This window comes from Bidens hawaiensis, unplaced genomic scaffold, assembly GCF_021521415.1.
Source record: "Bidens hawaiensis isolate Kalapana, Puna unplaced genomic scaffold, B.hawaiensis_p1.1 tig00419464_1, whole genome shotgun sequence".
In the NCBI taxonomy this organism is placed as follows: domain Eukaryota; kingdom Viridiplantae; phylum Streptophyta; class Magnoliopsida; order Asterales; family Asteraceae; genus Bidens; species Bidens hawaiensis.
Window position 1 is genome coordinate 293,141 of NW_027504872.1, and position 19,825 is coordinate 312,965.

At 34.5% G+C, this 19,825-nt stretch overlaps 2 protein-coding genes and 1 pseudogene across 2 annotated transcripts; 1 reads left to right on the plus strand and 2 right to left on the minus strand.

Moving 5' to 3' along the window:
• Positions 1–2,806: 2,806 nt before the first annotated feature.
• On the minus strand, positions 2,807–4,566 carry LOC143608970 (pentatricopeptide repeat-containing protein At4g21065 pseudogene; annotated as a pseudogene).
• An 8,011-nt stretch (positions 4,567–12,577) lies between these two features.
• Positions 12,578–16,392, plus strand: LOC143608961 (vacuolar protein sorting-associated protein 2 homolog 2-like). Its single transcript, XM_077083848.1, has 11 exons — positions 12,578–12,865; positions 13,877–13,921; positions 14,622–14,656; positions 14,732–14,782; positions 14,871–14,975; positions 15,041–15,112; positions 15,196–15,267; positions 15,376–15,456; positions 15,548–15,583; positions 15,700–15,758; positions 16,129–16,392. Exons 1-11 carry the CDS (start codon positions 12,832–12,834, stop codon positions 16,187–16,189), a joined length of 651 nt encoding a protein of 216 aa, XP_076939963.1. The 5' UTR covers positions 12,578–12,831; the 3' UTR covers positions 16,190–16,392.
• A 167-nt stretch (positions 16,393–16,559) lies between these two features.
• Positions 16,560–19,553, minus strand: LOC143609005 (putative serine/threonine-protein kinase PBL21; the record flags this gene model as incomplete). Its single annotated transcript, XM_077083883.1, has 7 exons — positions 16,560–16,625; positions 16,681–16,890; positions 16,966–17,178; positions 17,254–17,393; positions 17,889–18,560; positions 19,148–19,365; positions 19,450–19,553. Coding segments are annotated over 7 exons (1,623 nt in total), but the record flags the coding sequence as incomplete, so codon positions are not given.
• Between the last annotated feature and the right edge of the window lie 272 nt (positions 19,554–19,825).

The window sequence follows — 19,825 nt, forward strand, 5'->3', positions numbered from 1 at the left end:
AACCAATACAGATAGTTTGTTTGTTTTTTAAATAATTTATTTTAGTTTATGACCAGTTACGTGTTGCATTATCTAAAGTTAAAAGCGGAAACAATGTGAAACTACTAAGTTTGGATATAGAAATTAAAGTTATAAATAAAACTACAAATATTGTGTATAAAGAAATATTTTGAGAATTATGAATTTTGCAACAACTTTTTATTTCTATTTTGTGTATTATTCTACCATATAATATATCTTAATATTTGTTGAACATATTATTTTTGTATTTTATATTATGTTATTATTTAAATAAATTTATTTATTCTAACCCGTGTGCTACACGGGTAGGTAACCTAGTATAATATAATTTAGACTTTAGAGGTGCACAAATCGGATGCTAGAAAAATCCGGGTTCGGGTATGATCGGGTATTAACAATACCCGGGTCGGGTTCGGATATTGCCTCTAAAAACCATACCCTATGTATCGGGTTCTGGTCGGGTATAGAACCGGGTATTCTAAAACCAAGTATTTGAATACCTATTTTCGGGTATTGAAAAACCATATTTTCGGGTTTTTTCGGGTTTTTTTTTCGGATATAGATTGGAATTTTTTAGGGGTTGCACTTTTTAGGGGTATGTTTCGGGTACTTTCCAGTTATATTTCGGGTAATTTCGGGTATAGATCGGGTATTTGAAAAACCCGGTTTCTGGTACTGGAAAAAAGCCGGTTCCGGGTATTGAACCGGTTCGGATTTTCGGGTATAAATCGGGTCCGGTTCGTGTACGAGTTTTGATACTAAAGCACATACCCTCTCCGTACCCTACGGGTAGGGTCGGGTACGGGTTCAGGTATTAAAGACCTGGGTATAAAAATAACTGGTTCCGTTATTTTTAGGTCCGGTTCCAGATTCGGGTTCTTTGTGCACCTCTAATATAAATCACCTAAAGGTTTTATTAATTAAATAATTTAATTTTTTTATACCAGAATAATAGAATATTTAACATGGATATTTTTTTCTTTTATAAATATTATATTATAACCAGATTAAGTTGTTTTTTTCGTATTATATATATATCAAAGACCATTTTTGTGTTAGTCTCACAAATTTAAATATTAATAAAATTTTGATTTTTCAGCCACACACACGTGTAATGTTGATTGATGGCACACCTGTAACACCTACTCTTCTCTGCGTTTCGATTTTGTTGTTTCGTTTATTTCAGTTTGCTAATATCCAGAAGAGAAAGAATAAGGATTATTCAAAGACTACTATTTGGGGTTGATGGTGAATAACGAAGAGCAAATAAGTACTGTCTCTGTATAAATAGTTAAAGTAGGATACTGCACTGTTAAAATTAGTTTTACAAACTTTTATCTGGGTTCGACCCATTAGATAAACCATAGCCGACTTCGACCCGTAAGAAAAATAACATGAATTAGATACACTCATTTGTTTATGGGTGGAACTGTTTTTTTGTTGTTGGTTGGTACTCAACCTTGGGCATGAAAAACTTTATCCCTGGGAGTAGTATTTAAAGATAGGAGAGCTTGCTTCAATAGTCATGCATTGTTATTACAATATCAATATTACTATTTACCATACTTTGCATGATGAGTAATGCAGACGAGACAAAACAAAACAAATGATTAATAATAATAATAATAATAATAATAAGATAACTGTGACACATATAATATTCTATTTGTTTTATCGGCCACAAGAACCAAATGAGCCAATTAAAGAAACATGAAAAAATACAATCAATTGAAAATATTGAAGCTCTTGCAAAGTCAAACATTAAATTTAGTTAAAGACTTTTGAACAGTTTGACTTTTAAAAGTAAAACAATAAATTTGGTGTAAATTTTTAAGGTTGAAAAATAAACGACCATTTGGCTTTTGTTGTTGAATAATTTGGTGTAAATTATTCAGTGTTTATTTCAGTACAAGTTGTGGTTTAGGGTTTGAATCAAAGTTCATGCTTCTCATTTTCTTTCGTATGTCTTTACACGTGGTGTTGTTTCTTTCATTATTGAGCAATTTTTGTCTCAACTATATTTTCTTTGTTCTGTTTTTTCTTTTTTATTAACAGGTGATCCGAGATATCAAGGGAATTAGTGATGAGAGAGATTGGGAAATGAAGCTCAAGATTTCTAACGACTTTTCATTTTCATTTATTTTAGCTATTTAATTTAACTTAGGCTTCTATGAATTTTGTGTTGATATATGTGATAGTGGCATGCTAGTTTGTTCCGGCCTTCCGGGTTGAGGTGTTACATGAAAGAAAACAGAGCAGAACCCTAATGTATAGTCACTTCGAGACCGGGTCAGACTTATAAATTCGATTACGCCCCACAATAAAAAAAGTATAACGAAAGGTTTAATTCCCGTATAATTTAACGGGACAAAAGTAAATTATAGATAAAGAATTGATACTCATATAATTCCTAAAACGCCATATAACATAACTCAACTAAGTGGGTTCGTATTCGAGTTAATGTCTGACACAAAAAAATACATATGTTATTGTTGAGGTTCATCAATTCAACTCGTTATCCCAACACCATTTACACCCAATTAACTTTTTAGAATAAATTGTTTGTAACTTAAATAGACCCGTTATGAAATTATAAAAACCAAAAAAAATTGTTTATATGTATGAATTTGACTTATAGCAAACAAATACATTATCATCCTCCATAAACAATAATGCATGACCCATTGATCTACCCACGGACCTATTGGTCTAGTGATATGATTGATATGATCGTTTTCCAATACTAGCAAATGCGGTAAATGCGGAATTTGAGATGTTAAGAAAAATTGTTCCTATCACCAATAATCTCCACAAGAACACTCTCCATTCTTAAAATGATGAAACCGAATGCGATCCCTAATCAATATCTCTCGTCGATAAACACCCGAAACATGTTTCATGAACGAATGACAATCCTCACACGACTTTAAGTTCTTTACAACTCTAATTACAGCCCCAGGCTCGGTTTTTATCAACCCAAACGAAACTGCAAGCTTCTCGCTATGATGAAGTAACTGCGAAGCCTTCTCTTCATCGTCAATCTCAAGCAACACTTCCGATAACTTTGGATCATAACCGTTAACCTGTACAGCCTCCTCTATTTCCTCCAACTTCTTGTATATACTCGCAGCCTCAGTGTGACAAGTACTTCCAGCTGTAAATACATAAACCACACCGTTGATTTCAATCCGACTATGCCCTGATGGCTTCACGAGCCCCTTTTGGTTCATTAACCGTCTCACGTTCGCTTTACTCTTCCATTTCCCGTTAGACGCGTACACGTTACTCAGTAACACGTAAGTTCCACAGTCGTCACACGAATCCATCTTTGCGACTTCAAGGTGTTTAGCTTTAATCAAATGGTCCACTCGCTCGGTATCCCCGTGTACTTTACACCCCCATATAAAAGATCTCCATAACACCGCATCGGGTTCGATAGGCATGGATTCGATAAACTTTTCAGCATCGTCTAGTCTTCCGGATCTAGTAAGTAAATCCACTACGCATCCGTAATGTTGTACAGTCGGTCTTAGTTTATACACTTTCTTAATGTTATTAAAATACGTTAAACCTTCATCGACCCAGCCCATATTCCTGCAAGCCGATAACACAGCCGTCATCGTCTTCTCATCCGGCTTCAAACCAACACGCACCATTTCCTCAAACAACTCAACCGCTTCCTTACACCGCCCGTGACTCGCAAAGCCCGATATCATCGCAGTCCAAACATAAACGTCTTTATTATCAGCCTCATCGAAAACTCTAACCGCATTATTCAAACACCCGCATTTTGAATACATATCAATAAACGCCGTCACCACATTCTTCCTCAACCGAATTTCTTTCCCATCAACAAACTCGTTTAATTTCGTCCCGACGCTCAACGCTCCGGTTTCCGCACACGCTCTCAACACCGAGATTACGGTCACGTCATTTGGCTCAAACCCCTCAACTACCATCCTCTCAAACAACCTCAACGCCTCCACGGGCCGCTTACAATCAACCAACCCGTTAATCACACTCGTCCACGACACGACGTCTCGTTCAGGCATTTCATCAAACACCTTACGTGCACACCCCAATTCATCACACCCGGAGTAAAAATGAATCAACCCGTTTTGAATAAACACATCCAGACCCAACCCGGATTTTAAAACCAACCCGTGGACCTGTTTACCGAATCTTTTACGCTTTAATTTCGCACAAGCTTTAATTACAAACGGGTAAGTGAACCTATCGGGTAAAGGGTGAAATGGGTCGTTGTGATTGAGCCAATTGAGGAAGAAAGTCATGGATTGAATTGGGTCTGAGTCGGAATAAGCTCGGATGAGGGTGTTGTGGAAGTATGAGTTGATTTGGGTGGTGGGTTTGAGTGAGGTGAGGATGTTTTGGGCGTATGTGAGGTTGCCGGAAGGTGATAAAGCGGTGAAATTGAAGATTTTGATTAGGGTTTGGGTTTGGGTGGTGGTGGGTTGTGGGTGTTTGATGAATTGGGCGTGGAGTTGGGTGGCCTGTGACATTGTTGTGATTTCCATGGTAGTGGTAATGGAGATTAGGAACAACAAATGAAGGTTTGGGATGGGAATTTATACTTTTATAAGCCCCACCATCGTTCCACGTCAGCGTCATGTAAGCACCGAGGGCATCGAAACCCCATCTCAAAGATGTCCCGCTATGGTTTAATGCCCCAAAGGCGCCCCTATTATATATATATATATATATACTAGTTTTTATCCCCCTATTACGGTGTTATTTTATATTATTTGTTTTAATATTTATTATATTTTGAGTTTATATTTTTTTATTGTATGAAAGTTATTAATATACTTATGGTTTGGTGATAAATTGTTTCACAAATAAATGATATGTTATAACCCGATTTAAAAGCTATATGGTTTTGATGAGACCCAAACCCGTGTATTTATTTTACTATAAAATTGGTTTTTTAATTATAAATAATATGTATGAAAGTTAATAATATACTTATGGTTTGATGAGACCCAAGACCCGTTTATTTTTTTTACTATAAAATTGGTTTTTTAATTTAAATAATATATATATCTTTTTTAAAATAAATAAGATATTAATTTTTAGTATATCCTATTTTATAAAATTTTTACATCAATAATTTGGTGAGGATAATTTTTAATTTAATGAGATGTTATAACCCGTTTAAGGAATATCTGAGTTTGGTAAGACCCATACCCATGAATTCGGGTCAAATGGATGAGAAGTCTTCATTTAAAAATCAAGCAAATCTGGTGACTCCAAAAAAAAGGGAAGCGACCACATTGCGACACGTAAGATTTTTATGTTTTCGTTTATATATAATTATATTATATATATATATGTGTGCATATGTATGTATGTGTGTGTGAGAGAGATGGAGAGAGCTGTTGAGAGGGGCCCCACCAAATTCTTTCATCCGCGCCGGTTAACGCAACGATCGGATTGTTGGCGCCCACCCTCGAACTACGCCCCACTGCGGTGTTTGCCGCCCTCGGCGCCCAAAAAATCGCCCCCACCAAGCCCATAGCGGATGGTCTAAGAAGTATTTTCATCTGCAGTCAGTCGGCATCATTTCGGTTCATTACGGGTAAATGTTTTGTTCCCAAAGTTGATAATACAAAAGTTTCTAAAATTTTTGTGTCGAAAGTTGAAAGTCTGAAAGTTTTTATTTTATAGTATAAAACTTTTGTAGTTAAAGTTGAAAGGCTAGAAGTTTTGTGATTAAAATTTATGTTTCAAAAGTTGAGGAGTTAACAAGTAAATATGTGAAATTTTGGTAACGATAGTTTAAATAAAAACAGAGTTTCAGGGACCAACATGTAAAGTTGTGAACCTTTTGTGAACAAAGTTAAAAGAACACGACATGTATTATTGTCGATGTTATATTTACCTAAGTTGATTGTGTTAGAGCTAATGAGTAATGACCTATCACTAATAGGGCAAGACCTTATATCAAATGAGATTTATTTTATTAAACTAATAATTCCAATCTTATCTTTCCTAAAATTTGGGAAATTTATATACATAGACAACAACATAAAAGATAAGTTCATATCATGATAATAAACATAACTTGTCCATGTAATGTTTATTGGTTTTGGTAAGTACCAATTTCAAAGTGAATGTTACATATGAGACATATTGTAGAAAAAATAAGAAGAATGGATGACACATTGAAAAGTTCTAAGGCTCGATCAGTACTTAAAGGTATTGATATCTATATAAGGATTTGAAGAGCTCATATTAAAATCTCTATCTTTATAATTTAGCTAAAAGTTACATCTCTTACCTATTGTAAACACGTCCTTTAATTGGCAAAATGCCAAACATAGATGATTAACTAAGGCATGGTAAGCAAAGACGGAACTAGGTACAACCAATCTAACTTGAACGGTGGATTAAATTTTGAAACACAATTGCATAACCAATGCAAAAACACAAGCAAGCCCTAGGAAATCCAAAAGTGATCCATACGAATTTACAAAAGGCTATCATATTCTCCAATGGACACATTTGAAACAAAACTTTCGTGGAATGCTCTTCATTTCTTTGAAACATACACGCTTGTCGTCCACATTTATTAGTCAAAATTGGTTTAGCATCCTTTTATAGACCCACGATTCACCAAACGAATGTCTAAGACAACATGTTAAATGGTGAATTAGTGAAAAGAGTATATATGGAACAACGTGAAGTTGTCATAATATAGGACAAGATAATAAAGTTTCTAAACCTTTTAAATTATTGTATGGATTAAACAACAATGACATTAAACTTGTACATTACTCTACTATGGTTAGGTACTGTCTAATTTACTTATTTATAAAAGTGAGTTTATTTTGAAATGGTGGACGATTGTTGAAAAATTATACTTTTAAAGGAGTTAAAGCGTGTTTTGAGTTTTAGAAAATACAAGGAAAATACCTGAAAGTTGTTTGTTTTTGTTGTCCCGTATAGAGGTGGGCAAATAAACCGGTTAACTGAACTGACCCGAAAACTGACCCGAAAACTGAACTGAAACCGAACTGGTTTGGAACCGATTGAAATCGTCGGTTTGGAACGGGTTGTAATTTTCTCCCCCAAAACCGTTTCCAAACCGAAACCAGCCAAAACCCGAACCGAAATCGATCGTACCTGGTCAAGAAACCGGTTTCAACCCGAACCGAAACCAATCATAAACCGGTTTGACTTTTGTTGACCTAACCGAACCGGTTTTGAGTTTTAAACCGGCTTGTGCACCCTAGTCCCGCATAAAAGTTGGTAAATCGTTTTAAGGATTTACAGTGGAAACTCTATAAAATAATACACTTGGGACCACCAAAATTTATTAATTAAAAGAGTTATTAATTAATCGATAAATTAATAATTATTAATTTATATATTAATTAGTATTTTATTAATTTATATTTTATAGTAGAATACTTAGTTTACAAACACCTTTCAAGCTTCCACTTAATTATACAATGCATGTATATCAAATGAACGGCTCAATTTGAAAGAAACCTCCAATCTCCCACCTTATTATGCTTCTTGTGTTCAATGTAACACTTTATGGACATTAAAAATATTTTCTATATAAATACAAGATCAAAACAGGTTAATACAAACAAATCATACAATTTCTTGTTGAGCTATGAGAAAACAACACCAAAAGTTCTTACCATGCTAAGGAAAATTAGAGACGAGATTCAAGGGGAAATTGATTTCAACAAAAAACAAAAGACAATTGAGTCATTTTTCAAGAAACCTTCAAAAATCATTCATGTAATATGCCATATATAAGGAATTATTAATTTTATTTTATATGGGGTCTAAAGAAATTATCAAAAATGTATTATCTTATAATTTAGCGAATTATTAATTTAGCACCCTATCCCCGAGTCGGGACCGGCAAAAAATATTATCTTAGAGAGTTTATTAAATAATCGAGTATTAATTTTGTGACAATCGTCAATTTCAGGTTAACTCCGTTAACTCAACTCCGTCAATTCAAACTTAAGATCACTGAATCTATAACGCACACTTCATTACATTTAAACTAGGGTTTAAATGACGCTTAACACTTACTACATGTGTAGTCTTTCGGGAGTTGCACCGAAACGCAAACGAGTTGACGCAAACGATTGATGAATAAACGAAAAACGTTAAAACAGTAATTATGTGATAATTATGTGTTAGACTTATGTGTTATGTGATAACATGGTTATAAACGTTAACTCAAGATGTAAACAAGTTAGTTTAAGCTAGGAAAAGTAATACTTAGAAGTGGAGGGGCCAAAGTGTAACATAGATTATTATAAATAATACTAATAATAAAACCCTAACTTATTATTATTCTTCCCCACACCAAAACCGATCAGCCCACTCCCTTGGCTCTCCTTGGCTGCCGTCCACTATACACACACATACAATCATCAAATCAAGCCTTTGATTGAAGAACTAGGTGCTAGGAAGGTATAATTGATTATCCTATACATCCTTGTTACTTGATTTTGATGTTTGTTGGGTTAATTGTAAACCCTAAGCTGCCGATTTCATGAATACATGTAATCAATATGATTGTTGTTGATTGAGTAATGATTTGATAAGTAGAATTGATATTGTAACATGTTGACTGTTGTGTCTTTGATTTGAGTTCAAACAAAAACCCTAATCTTGTATGTAATGTGAAATTGATGTGCATGGATAGTGTTTATGGAGTCTAGAGGGTTATATGAATGCATGATAGTTCATAGATTGTTATTATGTTGAGTTTGGATGCAAACAGTTTCTGGACAGAATGTGTATTTGATGTTTAAGTGACTGTAACGAAGTGTAAATGTGAAAATTGGTTGAGATTATTGGTACTACAGTAAACTAGGTTGAGTCTAGTTTCTAAAGAATATAAACTTGTAATTTTTGGACAAGTAGAAGTTAACTTTTATGATTTTACAAAAACGTTGTGCAAAGCTGAGCTGTTAGACCTGCTGTTAGGTTGTTTTGTAAATGTTGTATCTCATGAACTACGAGACCAATTGGGTTGGTTCCACTTCTGGAAGTTGACTCATTGAGTTAGGAACCTAGCCCAAGTGGTCTTGCATTTATTGGATTTTTCGTTTAACGGGAATTGCAAACAACATTCTGTTGCGCATGAATTTGACTGTTATGAGTTTGCTGTAATGATTTGATGATTGTGAGAAAACTATGTGGAATAAAAATATACTAAAATATGTTCTGGAAACCTAAGACATATATGCTTTTGTGATGATTTTTGGTAAATTAATTGAGATGCTATGATCGGTGGAATAGTACAATCTTTTAAGTAGAATTTCTGTCTCGGTGAAACTAGCTGCTGAGTTTTGTGAAAATGCATGAAACATGATACTTGCTAATTTGTTGTTGTGTTTTGACCAAATTGCCCTCGTGGGGAATAGTTGTTAGTTAATTGTTATGAGTTGACCAAATTGCCCTTACGGGGAGTAACTGCTAGTGATGTACTTTATGAATACACGACACGTATATGATTGCTTGCATATGTAATGTATCACAAATACTCTTGTTAAAGTCACACACGATTCACAAACGAAACACGAAACATGTTATGTGCATAGGTATTATGTGCCGGGTCTAGAGACTCGATAATATTCCGACACTTAGAAAAATCTCTTTGTTGTTTTAGAACGCTAGAGATAGTTTTTCTGTGACGCGCATCTTGGTGATTTAATTTGGGAATTTCTTCGCAAACAGTGAGTTTCACTTTCCCCTCTTTAAACTGTTTTCAAACGCTTTTCACTTGGGGGAGATAACATACTCCACAACGCATTTAAGATTTTGTTATAAATTATATATCACTTGTAAAGGCTAAGTGGCAAACGAAACATTTGAAGTCCTACACATCGAACCGGTTAATATTTAGAATAGCGAGTCACTGTTGAGTAGTACTACTGGGTTTGACAAACCCCACTCAACGCTAAACTCGACTGGAAGTCGAGCGGGTGTAATTTTGGCTAACACGTACCATGGTCTGGAGGACCTGGTGACAAGGCACTTAATAAACGAGTCAGCTTCGGTGTCGAACACTTAGTAATACTTGCTTTATAGGCTAGCTACCTATAGATATATAATTGACATAACACTATCTGGTAACGCTGTAACGCAAAACGCTGTAACGCTGTAACGCAAAACGCTGAACGCAAACGCTAAACGATTTATTTTTATATAATTTGTGAACTCACCAACCTTGTGTTGACACTTTTAGTATGTTATTCTCAGGTAGCCGAGGCGGACGCGCGGTTTAGGAACATGCATTGATTGAAAACGCTTTTATTATGCAAACTTATTTTTAACGGTTATCATTGGTTTTAAGTCGTCCTGCGTGACGCAACTTTTGATTAAAGGTTTTTACGCTTCCGCATTTAATTACTCGTAAACGTTTTCATGGTTTTTGAAACTTTATTTTATGGTTTGATTATAACTGATGATTCCGATCCTGTTAGTTCACACCCTCTGACGGTAAAACTCCGTTAGTGGATTTTGAGGGTGTGACAAATTTATCGAGTTTCTACTGTATAAGTGACAATATGCCAGCGTTCTTAGTTCATTTGTAATAACAAACATGTGGGCTCAAAATGGCTAACACACCCTTTCGCACCCACGTCTTAACCGAGGAGGGGTGTAAATGTGGTGTTTTATTATTATGCGCTTAGCACTCCGCACACTAGCGTCATCACGATCCACTTGAGAGCAACCTTTACCATTTTGGACCGAAAGACGACAAATTGATGCCACAACTCGCATAACAGTGACCAATTCAAACAGAAAAATGAACAATAATGACCTTTTAGGTTGGCAAGTAAATATCGTGCTTGTTCAAAAGTGTACCATACTAGAAACTCAACAAGTTCAAAGGGTGCATTTGCTCTATATATACAACCCTCCACTTTCATTTTTGGCATTTAGGTTTCAAACTTTTAATACATAATCCTTCCAAATATCTCTTTTTTGTATAAAAAATTATATGAAACCTTATAGAAACAAGATTCTTGTAAACCGCAATCATTGTCGAACAACTAGTTCATCTGAGTTGTCATCATCTCATGCGAGAGTCAATTCGCGAATCTACATACATTGTTTCATTGTATTTTAACAAATAAGTCATCAAAATCAACAACACGTATCTCAGATTACAAAATGAGACGAAATTGACTCAAAATTCTCCTTGGCCCCACCTTCATAACGCCTGGAGACTTTTTTGAAGATGAAAACGCCCCAAAACGTCAAGAGAGTGGTGTTCCCGAGTTTTTTTTTTCTGGGGGGGGGGCATAGATAACGTCCACTACGGAGGGCCTTAGAATTTTTATTCTTTTTGGAACCATGACTTTCTTGTGTGTTGGTCACTGTACTTTCTAAATTTGGAGAGCCCCATTGCCGCACTCTGGTCAGACTAATTTGCCTTAACCGAGCCCACACTGACTTTAAAGTTTTGCTTGGGCACTCTTCTGGGAAACCAGACCGCTAGTTGCCACCTGACACTCATTGTGCCACCATAAAAGTAGAACTCTCTTGTTTAACACACGGTGATAAAAATCCGAATGGGCTCAAGTTTTAAACCGACAACCTCGTAGAACTTAGATACATGATAATATGTATTTTTAGAAATAGTTTTATATGATTACTTTAATCAATCTTCTAAAAAACAACCTAGACTTAAATAAGGCTGAGGGGTGGGGGGCGCGAGAGGGGGCGCGAGTGGGGGCTCCAGCCAATAATATTGTGACGTGTGGCAGAGAGAGAAACTTGATAAGATGGGTGTTGGAGCCCCCGCTCGCGCCCCTGGCCCTGGTGTGGAGGGGCGCGAGCAGGGGCGCGAGCGGTTTTTTTTTTTTTTTTTTTATAAATGTATTAAAAAAACGTATTATTAAAAAAACTCATAAATTATTTAAAAAAACACACATTAATTAAAAAAACACATTAATATCTAACGGCTCTATTTCTAAGCCCCAACGGCTTAGAAACTAAAAAAACATACATTATAATCAAAAATCCAAAACATTCATCACAATTTTAGTCTTAAAAATATTGACATGTAGTTTTTTTTTAAGTAGACATATTTAACAATCCTTTTGTAAAAAAAACTTAAGAACAAGAACATAAAACTACACACATTAGCATAGGTTTAAGGTTAACTTTTATAAAACTAAAACTTGCAGGAGGGAAAGTGTAACTTAATAAAAAATTGGGTAGACATATTTAACAATCCTTTTGTAAAAAAAACTTAAGAACAAGAACATAAAACTACACACATTAGCATAGGTTTAAGGTTAATTTTTTTTTAATAAAAATAAAGAGCCAACGGCTCTATTTCTAAGCCCCAACGGCTCTTCACGCATTCCCAGGCCAACTTTACGCCTATTTTCTCCCGCTAGCCCTCTTGCGCCTGCCTTGGTCTGCGTGCTCGCGCCCCTCTCGCGCCCCTCTCGCGCCTCGGTGGTGTGGTGCTGGCGCCCCGGGGCGCGAGCGGATGGGCTCACGCGCCCCCTCTCGCGCTCCACACCCCTCAACCTAACTTATCATACTTTTACCGACTATCAATATTCTTTTCACATGAACTCATTCTCAAAATTGACACCCCAATAAACATGGTCAATGGAAACAGCAATTTGTCCCATAGTGGAGTCTTGGCAATCATGGGCATTAAAGTAATTTCACAAACTGCAACGGCTACATGGCCGCCGACCCTGTTAAAGTAACCAGCCACACACCACTCCAAACCCCAGTTACTTCTTCATCATCTGTTCCAGATCTGCTGCTCAGCCTGCAACCATGAACCTCTTCAAGAAGAAGACTTCACCCAAAGGTTCTTTCATTTTTCCATTTCTTGCTTAAAGTTATCTGCTTTTTGTTTAATTTTTATGTTAAAGTTTCAAGATTTGGTAAATGTAAACTAATTACAGTCTTGAATCTTGAAATTTTGAGATGGGTTTAGGTTAAAGTTGCTTAATTTACTTATTTTAGGTTAAAGATTATTATGTGTCAGAATGATTATGTTCAATTTATCTGTTAAAAGTTTTAAGATTTTCGAAATGTAACCTAATTATAGTCTTGATTCTTGAAATTTTGAGATGGGTTTAGGTTAAAGTTGCTTAATTTACTTAAGTTAGGTGAAAGATTATTATGGGCCGGAATGATTATGTTCAATTTTGATGTAAAAGTTTCAAGCTTTCTTAAATGTAAACTAATTATAGTCTTGAATCTTGAAAGTTTGAGATGGGTTCAGGTTAAAGTTGCTTAATTTACTTAATTTAGGTGGTTTAGGTTAAAGATTAAGTTTATATTTTGCTATAATTTCTCTACCTTTTTTTAATTTTTTCTGTTATAGTTCAAGATTTGGCAAATGTAAACTAATTATAGTCTTGAATCTTGGAAATTTGAGATGGGTTTAGGTTTATGCTCAATTTATTTGTTAAAAGTTTCAAGATTTGGCAAATGTAAACTAATTACAGTCTTGAATCTTCTTAATTCAAGATGGGTTTAGGTTAAAGCTGCTTAATTTAGTTACTTTAAGACGAATTTACACTTTCAAATTGGAGCTTTTAGTCCTTTACCCCCTTTCTCAAAGTATATGGGTTTAGGTTAAAGTTGCCTAATTTAGGTTAAAATTTAATATTTTAAGTGCCTAATTGACTCTGATATGGGTTGGAAGGTTATGTTCATTTTTTGTAGCTATTAACATGTTTATTCTGGGAATGCTTGATTCATTTTTGCAGTATTTTAGTTAAAGATTCTCTTGTGTTGTGTTTTTTAAAATGGTCAAACAGTTATCTTTTGATTTGATGACGAATTGCTTCGTTTTGTATTCGATTTGCAGATGCACTGAGGGAAAGCAAAAGAGAAATGGCTGTCGCCACACGTGGTAAAGTTCATTTCTTTTTATAGTTTCTTTTGTTTTTATGTCAGTAGAATATGTAGTTACTACATGTGTTTTAACAGTAGGAATACAATAGGGGATGATAGAATAAAGAAAGATACATAGTTTTTTATGCCAGTCTCCAAGTACCATAAGTCATTAGTAAGTTAAACTTTTACCACATATTAAGATAAATTTTAAATGCAACTATTTGTTTCTAGGGCGTAATGCTAGGTGTATGCTTATAGGTTGATTTGGTAGTAATATTTTCTTTCACTACTTCAACTTTCACATGTTTGTAACTAGGTTCATGTTTAACTCATCCAATTGTTACAACGAAATTATAAATCTATTAGCAAAATTTTCATTTGGACTGTCTGAGATAAACACGACACCAATCTATCTACTCACTAGCACATAGGTTTCATTCGTCACTTTTATGTAGTATGTAGTAAATTCGGGTATGTTTGACATATATGAACCAACTTGAGGAGTGTTATAGATAATAGGGAGCATGTACTATAGCTAAATCTTAACTTTTATAATTCCCATTTTAATTAGGATTTTTTTACCTATGCTTATAGATAAATGCTAGCGTGCGTCTATATTCTAATTTGATTCCATTTTTCATATTTTCTAACATTATATTTTCAAACATATATATTTCTTTTTTCTCTTGATCAAGCTTGACTTAATTAAATTGCAGGTATTGAGCGTGAAATCGCATCCTTACAAATGGAGGTATTTATAACATTCTTATGCTACATATGATTTCTTTTTACCTTCATTAAAGTTCACACACGATTTGTATCTCAGGAGAGGAAATTAGTTGCAGAGATTAAAAAAACAGCTAAAATTGGGAATGAGGTTAGCGCATCTTCTGGTTTTTGCATCTTTTACTACTATGATATCATTTATAGAACATAAAGATTACTTTTTTAATGAATATGGTTAGGCTGCCACCAAGATATTAGCTCGCCAGCTTGTTCGTCTTCGACAACAAATAACAAATTTGCAGGGGAGCCGTGCACAGATTAGAGGCGTAGCAACTCATACACAGGTATGACTATATAAAAATAATATATTGGTATAGCATGGTTACTAACTTTTGAGTTGTTTTTGCAGGCTCTTTATGCCAACACATCTATCTCTACAGGAATGAAAGGTGCAACAAAAGCAATGGTTGCCATGAACAAGGTATAACTTAAAAGATTTAACCGTCACAAAGGTAGCTTCTATCTAATTTGGTATTGATGTTTTTTTTTTAATTTTGTTTACAGGAAATGGCCCCTGCAAAACAAGCTAAAGTTATCAAGAATTTCCAGAAGGAGTCAGCGCAGCTGGATATGACGGTAAATTTCATTACATTATATGCATATGAATATCTTACCATTGCAGTTTTGAAGTCACATTAATAAGTTTCTATCAGCTGCAACTAATTGTTACTTATTTGTTAACAGATTGAGATGATGTCTGAATCCATCGATGAAACCTTAGACAAAGATGAAGCCGAAGAGGAAACAGAGGAGCTTACAAACCAGGTAGATATTATTATGCAATTATGTTTTCAAATTTTTAATTTTAGCATCTCTTGATAAAAACTTTAACTTTTTTGGCCTACGTGTTGTGTAGGTGCTTGATGAGATTGGTGTAGGCATCGCGTCACAGGTTAGTTCCGCAAGTTGAATATAATACGGTTTTTCTACACGCAAATATGATTTTTTTTTCAAGAAAATGGACAAAATGTTTATTGGTACAACTTTCTAATAACATTCTTTTTACAGTTATCTTCTGCACCAAAAGGCCGTCTCGGACCCAAGAAAGTTGACAATACTGTCCCCAGGTATGCCAATTAGTTAACTTTTTACCATATTCACCCCTACTTGCACCTATGCACAAGAAAACACAAGTTTATAACAACAACAACAACAACAACAATAATAATAATAATAATAATAATTGTTATTATGTTTTGAAGTAAAATTACTCTTTTGCATAGTTACATGTTTCTTTTTTTAATGACAAAACCATAAACATATTGCTATTTTGCATATTGCCTAAATGACAGTTCACTTTCATATAAATAAATAACCTCGCTAAACATATATTTTGTCTCGTAGTCAAACATACACGAATATCAATTATTGAGGTTTTATTCTACTCGTTTTATTTCGTTTTTTTTTTTGTAAATAATTTGTATTTGTAATGTGCAGCTCTGTGTCAAACGATATTGATGATCTGGAAAAAAGACTTGCTTCGCTTCGACGCATTTGATATGGGAAACGCAGCATTTGAAGGGGATCGGAGTCTTAAGTATTTTTGTGTATAGTTGTGTATTGTCTCCTTATAAATGTTAGTATAACATACATTGAAAACTGTTTATGTTTCTTTACAATATGTAATCAAAACCAGAGTTAAAACCCTTGAAACAAATTAGAACCTAATGCTAGTAATTACTGGATTTTATATAGTATTTTGTTTTGAGTGAATTTGCCATGGTAGTTTTGATAAATATTATGGTCCAATAACACATTCATGTGGATGTCACATTCGAATATATTTCACGATGAAGCATATACGTACAGATTCGGATATCCAACCATCTAAGTTCAGCGTGGCTCTAAACCAGTTTATTTCAATTGGTTTAACATTGCTTTGCTTCTACGTACCGTGTAGTTCCATTCTTAATGCATTCTAACTCCTGCACAACCTGAATTATCATTATGAATCAATTTAACTAAAAATTAGTTCACAACAAACTATACATAATTTATCGAAAATTTAATCATTATAAGAAAACGAGTCACATCAAAACTTACATCTTCCATTGTCTCTCTTTTGGCATGATCTTTCTTAAGACAACCTTCCGCTAATTTTACCATAAGATAAAGCTGGAAGACATGAACATCATGTGAATCAAGAATCTTCTCATCGATTAGAAGCGGATAATTCTTGTCTTCAAGAAGCGGTCTTGCCTGCAAATACAATTTCAAGTTTCAAACTTTATAAATCGATAAATTTGATATTAACTAACTAACCCCGTGCCTTACCCATTCCACTAAAGTTTTATCTCCAAATTTGTCATCTCTTGTCCTGCATCCTGTAATAAGCTGTAATAAAACGACACCAAATGAATAAACATCCGTCTTTGTCGACACTTTCCCACACTCTGCATACTCGGGTGCTACATATCCAAGGGTCCCAACCACACCAGTTTCATCAGTATCAACACATACCGTTCTTGCTAGACCAAAATCACCTAGCTGATTTACATTAAACAATAAGTTACTCAATACATGACTTGTAAAATCTTATTATTTTGTGAAACGTTTCGTTACCAGTGCTTTGTAGTCATGTGTTACAAGAATATTATTCGGCCTCATGTCTCTGTGTATAATGTTTATACTGTGAAGATAATCTAACCCTCTTGCTGCTCCGAGTGCAATTTTTATTCGTTTGTCCCAAGTAAGTTCATGGCCTGCATATTATAATAAAATGTCATTACTCATTTATACATTCACCTATCACATATATATAGTAGGTATCCTTTCAGAACTCCAAAAAAGTTAAGAACATCTAGGAACTCAATACAATCAAACATTTTTTAATTTTTTTTTCATATATTAACATTGTTTGAGACTAGTTTTACTATATTTTATATATAAATTTTTTATTACATATATAAATCATAAGTTTACATATGTGTAAAAATTTATGTAATAACAAATTTACATATATGTAAAAAAAGTTTAGATACGTGTACTAACTAATTTTCATAACTGTAATCATATATATAGATATAAAAAGTGATAAACCTACACTCAAATAACATTAACATATAAATTTTTTTATAAAAAACGTTAGTTATTAAGAGTTCCTTTAAGTTCTTAAATAATTTATGAGTTCTGTAATGATACTCATCCTATATACACACACACACACACACACACACACACACACATATATATATTTTAATTCTTACTTGATAAGTGTTGATCTAATGAACCGTTGCACACAAACTCGTAAACAAGCAGCCTATGTGTTCCTTCCGAACATGATCCCAACAACATGACTAAATTCTCGTGTCTTGCTTTACTTAGTACCTTAACTTCAGATTTAAACTCCTTCTCACCTTGAGAACTCACATCTTTATGTTGTTTAACAGCAACTTTTAACCCGCATCTTAATGTTCCTTCGTAAACAGAACCGAACCCCCCTTCTGATAAATACTTCTCTTCAGAGAAACCGTTAGTAGCTTGCAGCAGCTCGGCGTAAGTGAAGTCTTGCTTTAACCGAACATTGGGACGTTTGTTTTCACAAACCGAACAAACAGAATATTCAAAACCGTCTTGTTCTTGAACACCTTCTTCGTCGAATGATTCTACATCGGTTTGATGTTTACTTTCAAGAATAATATTTGTGGGTTGTGTGTTTTTAAAATATTCGTCTGCAGTGGACAAGTTTCTTGCGTCTGTGCAGCTTGAAACTTCAGAAGCTGTGAAGCTTGTGGTGGATATTATTGATGCGGATGAAACGTCGGAAGTTGTGAAGCTTGAGGTTGATACCATTGATGCAGATGACCGGTAACATGAATATCCGCCTTCTGGTTTATGTAAAGTTGTTGCTTTTTGAGCATTTGAAGTTTCTGCTGAAACAAAAAAAAAATAAAAATAAATTATCATTTGCCATCCTGGAAATTATGGTCGCGAGACCCTTCGACCACTGAAAATTATTTTGCGAAGGTTGTGCCCATATATAACTCGGGCGGGCTTTTTTGGCTCCTTCCGTCAGTTGACCAAGCGTTGACCTGTTAAAAAATGTTGATATTACGTTTTTACCCCTAAGCCTTTAATTCAGTTTAAAAATAAGCATCCAAAACCATTGTTAAACTGATTTAAAGGCTTAGGGGTAAAAACGTAAAAACTGACGGTCAACTGACGGAAGGAGCCAAAAAAGCCCGCCCGAGTTATATAAGGGCACAACCTTCGCAAAATAATTTTCAGTGGTCAAAGAGTCTTGCGACCATATTTTCCAGGAAGGCAAATGATAATTTTCTCAAAATAAAAATAATAAAAAAAAAAGATGGCAAAACGAGTCAGATATGCCAACCCAAAACCTGATATTTGTCACCCTTAAGTTGAACTATATTCTATAGCTAACGGGTCATATACGTAAGATTAAATACTTTACTTGACTAATGTTGACCCAAGCTAAAATTAGTTAGTTACTCACTCTTTTGTGAAAGTTCTTGTTTTGACATTACGGGTATCATTTCACCATAAGTTACATGAGAAACATGATCACTACTTGCAGTCCTTTTAACCAGTTTTTGCTTCTTGTCATCGATCGTTATCAGCCCTCTAAGCTTTTCGATTGTTCCGTCACGTTTCATCCTTAGTATGCCACATGTCAGCTTCTCCATAAAGTATTTTCTGTCTTTCTTCATCTGCCTGAAGAAAATAATAAAACTAAGGTTATTATTATTAGTTGGTTATAAATTTGAATAATATCATTAGAAGTTTACTTTCATGTACCTCTCAAGTACCACACATGTCACACTTAAACTTTTTGCAACTTCTACTGCAACTTTCTTTACCGAAGATCCAACTTGCACGTCGACGTAGAATTTTATCTGAAAAATGCATGTTTTTAACTTCGTTTAACGAATATAAAATCATGTTTAAATAGAAAATCGGTTAACAACCTTTTCGTCTGCGCAAATGGTAGACAACCGGATCACATCCTCGCGTTTACAATACTCTTCCCTCATATGTTCATCGTCTTTACTCTTGGTTTTCGCTACATAGAGTAAGTTTTTTAGACATTTTAAAATGTTACATTAAGTTTTTAAAATTGTAATGATGAATGAAATGTTGCACACATGGACTAGGATGGTGAATAACTACAAGG

Excerpts from the sequence above, each read along its gene's own strand:
- LOC143608961 (XM_077083848.1), top strand. The coding sequence starts at position 12,832 with ATGAACCTCTTCAAGAAGAAGACTTCACCCAAAG. Across the intron at positions 13,922-14,621 it reads AATGGCTGTCGCCACACGTG|GTATTGAGCGTGAAATCGCA; the intron begins GTAAAGTTCATT and ends ATTAAATTGCAG. Across the intron at positions 14,657-14,731 it reads TCGCATCCTTACAAATGGAG|GAGAGGAAATTAGTTGCAGA; the intron begins GTATTTATAACA and ends TTTGTATCTCAG.